Below are 9,267 nucleotides of genomic sequence, written 5' to 3'. Positions count from 1 at the left end.
AAGTTTTTCGATTTGATTGATGTACATTGTACTTTGAGTACAGTGAGAAGTTTTTCTTTCTGACTGATGTACATTGTACTTTGAGTACAGTGAGAAGTCTTTTGATTTGATTGATGTACATTGTACTTTGATATAAAGTGAGAAGTCTACTGTGACAACATAAAACAATTGATTGGAGTGAAATAAAATAATTAATTGGTTCAAAATAAAATAAATACTTGCTTGGTCTTTCTTCTCCTAATTTTGTAACTATAGGAGTACTCACACGTATATGAATTTGGGGACACCATAGGAGTTTGTGGGAGCATTCCCGAGCACTTACCAACAGTGCTTATAAACGTTTTATACAAGCATACTTTAACTTAAAGGAACATAAGTAAGTTTACACGAATATTTTCATTTGAGATGTAATATAAACTGTACCAAAAATTTTCTTGCCACTTCATATGTTCTTTGAGGGTCACTGACTAAGAGAAGACATATTAAGTACTGAAGAATCGGAAACACATAGAAAAGTTGTTCAATCACTTTTCTGAAGCTTATGTTAATGTCTTTTTTTATTGTTGGTGATCATCGTTTGAATCTAATATGACATATAACAGCTTCCTAAGTATTAGTAGTTTATTACTGAATGTTCAATAAATGTTTACATGAAATAGAATACATAAAATTACTGAGATCAAGGAGATCTCATAGTCTATAATTATCTAAAAAGATCACCAAGTCTAGTGATAACCAGCAATGATTTGTAAGATCAGTGAGGACAAGAAAGGCCATTGAGTTTATAGAAATCCAACATAGTCAGTTCACTTTATTATGTTATTTCTAAACACCTAGCACATGTATCTACAGTTACTGGGATTTCTAAAAAGACTTATGGTAAAGCATTCCACAACAATTATACTGGTGGTGATTATTCATGAGGTAATTATTTTATTACAAAAATAAGACTTCACCTGGGCAAAAACAACACGAAGAAATTTTTCAAGTTGTGCTTGTCTATCAGCTTTTGTTAAGGCATCTCTCTGTATATGGTAGTTAGTAACATTTAGTCTTTGTCTTCCAACTCCTATGTCACCTAAAAACTTTTCCAAGTCCTGAAGGAAACTTTCTCGATAGGAGGTGTTTTCAAATAAAAGAACCTAACAATAATTTTAAACAGGTCTTAATTAAACATTGTTAAAGGTGTGAACCTACAAATACAACAGATAAACACACACACAATTTTACACTTTTTCATCCTAACATATTCAGTTTTTCTTGTTGAATTTAGTAATTAGACCTTCTTCTTATCTCAGAGTTGAAAACTGTAAAATATGAAACACATAAACTCACCTTATGAATGACAACTAAGAACTGTGTTTATTTTTTCTAGCTTCTTAACTAGGATTATTAGAGTGCAGTTGAAATTTCAGCTCTCAGTTTATCGTGGTATTGATCTTGTTACTCAACTTAAATCTAAAATTTGATTCAGCATTTTATAAAATGGTTTAGAAGGTTAGTCTTGTTGTGATATTATGACTGGAGTTGATAAGTAACAAAATTATGTACTGTTTTAATTCACTTTTTGTGCATATTTGCTTTACACTGTTTGTGTTTTTGCTTATTCAAGTGTAAAGTATCCAATATTTTAACTTTGACCACAATGAACATGTATGACACCAACTTTCCATGAAAAATTATTTTTTGGCGACCTATTATTTTATACGCTGGTTAGGTTGAAAATTAAGAAACAAGATTTAATAAAAGTGTTTTATACGAATGGTTGCATCTAATTTTTTATCCATTTTCTTCATTTTCTAACTCTATTAGTTTCTCTACCACCTAATTATGATATAATGTTTAAAATTTCTTTCATCTCACTAAATATATATAAGTAATTCTGAAGGAACACTGATACAGAGAACTAATTTACAAAAGCATATTTAATATATATTTTTATGCTTTGTTAATGCCAAAGCTACTAAGACTATTTGTTGCCATCCCTAATTTTGAACTGCTGACCATGGAGAGGACAACTGGATGGCAGACTAGACTACTAATTCCTAGGCTACTCTTTACTAACAAATTGTGGGATTGACCTTCATATTATAATGCTTCTACTGGGGAAAGAGTAACCATACTCAGCTCCTGGTTTAGACCCCCTCCCACAGATTGCACAGATTCAAGCACTCTAATTATTACACCATGCCAGGACCTTTTAATATAAGTAACTTTTGTACAATGTATTAAAATACAATAACCTTATGCCATATGATTAAAAAAAAGGAGTTAAAATTTCAGTACAATATATTTGTTCACAATATCTAAAATAGTTAGTTTTTATGTTAAGCTTGTTTTTCTTATTTTTATTCATTGTTAAAACAATACTCCAGCCAACAGTAAGACTTTTTTTTGTTTATTAAATTGAATGACACCTTATGCAACACACGAATGTTGAGAATTGAGCAAAACCTAATTTAGACCCATATGTTGGGCAGAGAGGAGGAAACAGTAAAAATTGCCTATTCTTAACAAAACAGTTGGATTTACCATCATAGCCATATCACTTCCATACAGCTGAAAGAGTAAAGCATGTTGAGCACAGCATTTATTACAGATCAAAATCTTCATCACTAGATTTTACTCAGCTCATTTATCAGTTTGAATTGAGGTTTGTGATTTTTGTAATTTTTGAACTAGTACTGGAAGGTTTCTTAGTTCTTTGGCTTCATTTGTAAAGAAATAAAGGTTAGTAATTGTTTGTTTGTTTGAATCTTGTGCAAAGCTACACAAGGGCTATCTGCGCCAGCCATCCTTAATTTAGCAGTGTAAGACTAGAGGGAAGGCAGCTAGTCATCACCACCCACTGCCAACTCTTGGGCTACTCTTTTAGCAACGAATAATAGGATTGACCATCACATTATAATGCCCCCATGACTGAAAGGGTGAGCATGTTTGGTGGGATGGGGATTCGAACCCGCGACCTTCAGATTGCGAGTCGAGTGCCCTAACCACCTGGCCATGCAAGGTTAGTAATAGTATTTAAGTAATGTACTGAATACTGGAATAAGCAACTCATTTTTCAAGTAAAAATGCTGTAGCATGTTAGTGCCTGTCCATCTTTAATGATTTATAAAAGTCAAAAGGTTCAGTAAATAGCTTTCTCTGGAGGTTAAAACCTTTTTTTTGGTTATAAAATGAAACAAGAAATTTCAGAAATCCATAAATAAAATATAATACATTGCATTAAAACCATTAATTAAAATACAATCTGTCTTAAGAAACCATTCATTAAAATAAAATCTGTCTTACTACACCATTAATTAAAATATGCTCTGTCTTACCATAGCATTAATTAAAATACAATCTGTCTTACAAAACCATTAATTAAAATACGATCTGCCTTACCATACTATTAATTAAAATACGATCTGTCTTAAACATACCATTAATTAAAATACAATCTGTCTTACCAAATCATAATGACGAGAAACTCTGATCAGTAATTTGTCACGTTCTTCACTGGTGCTGACCAGCACCTCCAGAGTATGTATTCTAGAGAGATCAATATGACGAACAGTTTCACCAGTCAACAAACTGACTTTGATGTTCTTCAACTCTGCACACAGGTTGACAACCACACAGCGAGGATCTTCACGGCCTACCCATTCTATGGCTAAAGGCAGGATATGATTTGACATATCAAGAGTCTATGCTTTGTTAGGAAGTTTCTAGAATTTGCTATTTTATACATACCAATGATGCACAAAAAACACAAGTTCATGTAATAAACTGTAATCTTTAAAAATTAAGTACAACAGAATATTACAGAATATGCTAATCAAAAATACCATATCAAAGACACTGACGCAAAACAGCCAGTTTAAACTACTGCATTTACTGAATGGATCTGAGAGTATATTAATACTTCAAGAATGTTAATTTATTTTGTATCTTCTGTGCCAGATGACATAAGGCTATATCTTTCACTTCCCAGTAAGAGCTTTCATGATAGATAGTATCAAACCATGTTTTCAATACTGGTCATAAATGATAAAATTCAAAGTGTTTATAAAACATAAGAAATTAATTAATTTATGAGTCTTTCTAATAAAGCTATAATAACTATTTGTATGTGATAACTGAAGATTATAATTCAAAGAACAGATAAACAAAACCCCGAAAAGACTGGTAAAATATGAAAGAAAAATAATACATGATATTTCATAATTTAAAAAATTAATAAAATAAACTCATCTTCTGCCTTTTTTTTTGTTTCTTCACCTCATATAGACATATGCAAATCAGTGAATACTACAATAAGTACCTCTTATTCTTGAAAGTCGATTGAGACTAAAATTCATGTATCTGTTTATTGATTAAAAGTGCTCATTTCTTTATAATGCAGAGAGCACATGGCAAACAATCCTCTGGTAGTAGTTCTACCTTAATTACAAGTTTAATTAAATGCTGACTGCAAGTAAAATAAATGTTAACAGTTGACTGCATCAGTACTTGTTACATTAATGTTACAACACAGAGTAGCAATCTCTACACGTGAGCAATATATAAGGTAAAGTTAACAAGAGCGTTCGCAAAAAATGTGACAACGGAATAATACTGTTATTCTTGATGTTAAATAAGTAGAGTTACAAAGAAGTGATTATTGTATTTAATGATCAAAAATGTAAAAAAAAGAACAAAATTAGACTTTTATTTTTTTACTAAACTGCATATTTAAGTATTAAGCAAGGAGTTTTTTTTGTTGTTTGAATTATAAATATTGGTTTCAATACGTAGTTCAGGTTATTATTTGAATCTAGGGTATATCTAAGTAAAATTGAATTTGCTTAAGATCAAGCGGATAGACACTCAGAATAACACGAGATTCTGTCAGGTTATTTATTATGAATTATTATTCATTTCTTATCAGAGAAAGCCACCTATAGAGAGCAAAACTAAAAATTAACATGGTAATGAGTATAGCTAGTTAAATATACTTTTCTTACATTCTTACTTATATAAATTAGTATATGTTGTTCTATCAACTGGGTACTGTTAACAATATTTGCAGCTGCAAACCAAATAATATCTTGTGAGGTTCAGCCAGACTCAGGAGATTTAGGTTAGTGCTAAATACATCTAGTGAGGTAAAAATGCAAAAAATCTCAATAACAAAAGTATAATAATAAATTTAATATTAAAAACAATAAAGTTAGATGTATTAAGCATTCCAACCAATACTGTTGATGAAAGTAGTAACAGAAAAATAATAAAGTAGTAAATGAGATGATAGTTTTTAATGTATTTCTTCAACTGATCAAGTCGATTTTGTGTACAAGACTGACTAAACCCAACATTCCTTACTTCGACAAAAGTCGTTTTACCCAGAGCAACTACCAATGAAGGAAATTGCTTTCAAAATCCTTGCATAATGCACACAATGTTCCCTGGACAAAACATGAATAAGCTTCTCAAGAATAACAAAGGAACAAAAGCAGCTAAAATGAAATCGACTTAAAATTAATAGCTTTTTTGCCATGTTTTATGTGATACCTGCATTCATACAGAACAAATGATAAATTAAGAATAAATACTATAACAATACAACAAGAAAGAAATGCATGGTATATTCATATATTTCACTCTTAATAAACAAAAATTTTTATAGTAAATAGCTAATAAGCTGGAGATTGTACAAGAAAACTGTTGGTTTGTAATGTGTAATTAGGATGTTTAGTTCCTTAGTTTGATTGGTTGGAGGAAATGCTTTCATAGCCAATAATGTCGTCCACAATGTCGAATTAGAGGAAACTGGACCAAACGCATCACTTGGCACAGGCACATGGGTACCATGCCCAATTTTTATTTGACAGTGCTCTGAATCCCCAGTTTGTGTCTTGAAAAATCAGAACAGAAAACCATGGTTGATATCATACTGAAATGCTGAAAATTCCTGCACTTGTGAGTCCGAGCCCTGAATCTTTTAAGCACTTAGCAACACTTCTGAACTTTCAGCATGAATAAAGATGATTTCTCAACCTGTAGCATACAACACTCTGGGTAGAAGATTACCTATGTTATTCAGTGTTACATTAATGGCCTTCATGGTTGTTTTGTTTTAGAGCTGGTTTAGCGTGTTTCATTAATATTGACTAATAATGCTACACTTCCAAGATATAAATTCAGAACTTAAGTGTTAGGATCTCGTTATCAAAGTAGAGTTATAATGCTTGTTTTACATTATTGTTTTGGTGTCTCATATCAAAAGTTTCATAAATAGTGTGTGTAAAAAACGATTAGCATTGATTTGTCCTTCACGTTTTTGCTTTACATTTACAAACATTGTTACATTTTTAGTATTGAAAAATACAATGTGAACGATTAAAGGAAAAATATATGAAGGTCCACTGGACAATCAACGTAAAAATGACACAATAGAACACGTAGTAGGTAAGTTTGAACTTTGTCTTTTTTTTTAGTATAGCTTGTGATGAAAAAAAAAAAAATTTGATTACTGGGTCTTGAGCCTACATTATTCATCAGTTGTATTTACATAAATATGACAGAGCAGAAGAAAACATTTTGTCTCTGTATACGCCCCCTAGCGGCACAGTGGTACGTCTACAGACTTACAATGCTAGAAACCAAGTTTTGATACATGTGGTGGGAGGAGCACAGATAGCCCACTGTGTAGTTTTGTGCTTAATTACAAACATCACCTTACTTTTACAATTCTAAGATAATGAAATTTTTTTAACTGTAGCTGTAGTGCATTATGGATAGCTCAAGTTCTAAGGCTTAACTACAAACAAACAGAATCTCTGTGTAGATTATTTGTTTTGACAATTAGGTTAAATTCTAAATGATGCTTATACTGGGCAGTAACTTGTTAATGAACTATTCTACCATAATATATAATGTTTATTTTGCTTTTCACATATTGAATTGTTTAAACAGTTTTAAAATCCTTGAAAAGTGTGATTTCATCTAGCTAAAAGAGATACTTCTAATAAGAATTATTTAAACTCTTTCTTACCTACAGCAGAATTATCATATAAACTTTTTCGTTTTTCAGCATTCATTCTTTTCAACTCTTCAAGGGCACTATTTCTTCTTCTCCTTCTTAAAAATAACAGCAGAAAAATACAACCTGAAATGATAACTAAAAACATTTATTACAGCATCATTTTCTCTAAATTAAGTAATAACATTTACAACTGATAAATGAAGTTGAAGAATAAACTTCTAATTTTGTTAACAAGTTTAAATCCTAAGGACAACAAATAACACTTACAAATAGAACATTTGTAAAAAGAAACAAATTGAATATCTATAACACTGACAAACAACCCTTATAAATACTGCACCTGTAAACAGAAACAAATTTAAATTCATATAGTCATAGTTATGAAGATACAATAAGATTATATTAAACACAGAAAGGGGGTTTTAAGAAATTTCTTTATCCAAATAATTATAATCAGACTCAATGGTGCTATGAAATCAATTAATCGTCAACAAATTATATCATAGCTACCTCATCACAGGAGTCAGTTTATTTACTAATTAAATTAGAAAATTTAATTACTTCAAGTAAAAGGAAATACTGGTGACAGCAAACAAATAGTGAAAATAAGCATAACCTAGTATCTAATATCGAAAATTATCTCCAATGGTACATTTTATCTGATACTTTGAATAGAAATAAGTTGAGGAGCAATAATAGCCTTTGTATAGGTTTGCACAAAAATTCCAAAACAAATAAATATCTCTGCCAAACTAATGGAAAAAAAAAGAAGAGATTCATTATTACTTGTTTTTTGCTGATTAGAATATACATGTTTCTCAAGTTTAAGATGAAATAATAATTATGGCAATGTCACTGTTTGTTTTCAAATATTCATGCAAAGCTACTCAAGGACTACCTACATTCAACACTATACTGAAAATGTACTTCTGAGAGGTACTTACTTCCTCTCACACTTCCCACCCTTCCTCCACACTTCTCCGGTGCTCACACCTTCTGCCAAACTTTGGAGTGAAGGTTTGGTAGAGGAGTGTAGAGGGAGTCACACACACGTTACTTGAGTATGCCATGCTACTATTGGTTAAGAGGTGATGCATGATGATTTGGATGAGAGACGTGTGTAAAGAAAGGTTTGTTTATAGAGGGCAGCATTGAACGAGAATGGCTACTCTTGTGAGCGAAGGGGAGGTAAGTACCATATCAGAACCACAAATCCATAGAGTGACATGTAAACCACTAAATATAATGTACATAGAAATTTATATTCCACTAGCAGCTTACACTATGAGAAGGTGATCTGAGACAAAACCATTAATTGGTTACTAAAAACGTATACTTATTGACTCTAACAAATACACAAATTATATTAATGGCACCATGACATTTTTAAGACCAAAAAGATGTGATTCTTAATTTGTAATTTTTCTAGCTTCAATAAAAATGTTTTCAAGTTTGGAAAAAAAAAAAGACGATTGAGATTTCTCATTCAAGCTATAAAAATCTTAAGAAAACTTGTAATAACAGTGTATTTAAAAACTTCAATTCTTACCTAGTATGTAAGTTCCTAAAAACAAAAGGAAGAGTGCCAAAGACACTTTTCTTCCAGTAGAAGACCTCAATGGTTGAGGAACATCGCAATCTACTATGTCTTCAGAATCTGAATAGATGTAGTAGCAAACATCCTCTTTGTCCTTCCACTTACAGTTACTTTTAACTAACTTCACTGCACAGCTAGTATCTAAACCTGTATCACATGCGAATAAAATCAATTTTAATATAAACAGACACTATGGTGGGAAAGTTTCTTTGCAAGAAAGAATTTTAACCTATCTGAAATAATACAGAATAATTATAAATACGAAACTAAAACATTCTGCATGAGAAATAATACTTTCAAAAAGAATTTTATCATTTGTAAAATTCTCAAAATTAATTTAAAGCTACAAAGAGAAACAGAAATATCAAAAGTAGAATCCTAATTCTTTATTAATAGACACTGACTTTAACACAAGTGCCTGTCCTGTGATGTGCATTACACAGAACAACTGAAAGCTAATTGGGAATCCTAATTCTTTATTAATAGACACTGACTTTAACACAAGTGTCTGTCCTGTGATGTGCATTACACAAAACAACTGAAAGCTAATTGGGAATCCTAATTCTTTATTAACAGACACTGACTTTAACACAAGTGTCTGTCCTGTGATGTGCATTACACAAAACAACTGAAAGCTAATTGGGAATCCTAATTCTTT

The 9,267-nt window shown here is 31.1% G+C and overlaps 1 protein-coding gene across 3 annotated transcripts in view; it reads right to left on the bottom strand.

The window, feature by feature from the left end:
* The window catches only part of LOC106464290 (dual oxidase 2-like), an 82,118-nt gene that overhangs the window by 27,703 nt on the left and 45,148 nt on the right, over window positions 1-9,267 (bottom strand). For all 3 annotated transcript variants that reach the window (XM_013924417.2, XM_022391987.1, XM_022391988.1), the window contains exons 14-17: window positions 8,562-8,756; window positions 7,022-7,135; window positions 3,456-3,658; window positions 957-1,142 (exon numbers count right to left, since the gene is read on the bottom strand). In XM_013924417.2, the coding sequence (XP_013779871.1) occupies window positions 957-1,142; window positions 3,456-3,658; window positions 7,022-7,135; window positions 8,562-8,756 (698 nt within the window). The remainder of the gene's footprint in view (window positions 1-956; window positions 1,143-3,455; window positions 3,659-7,021; window positions 7,136-8,561; window positions 8,757-9,267) is intronic.

This window comes from Limulus polyphemus, unplaced genomic scaffold (genome assembly GCF_000517525.1).
Source record: "Limulus polyphemus unplaced genomic scaffold, Limulus_polyphemus-2.1.2 Scaffold1610, whole genome shotgun sequence".
Taxonomy (NCBI): Eukaryota; Metazoa; Arthropoda; class Merostomata; order Xiphosura; family Limulidae; genus Limulus; species Limulus polyphemus.
The sequence above is the reverse complement of the archived record's forward strand: the minus strand, read 5'-3'. Positions and strand labels throughout refer to the sequence as shown.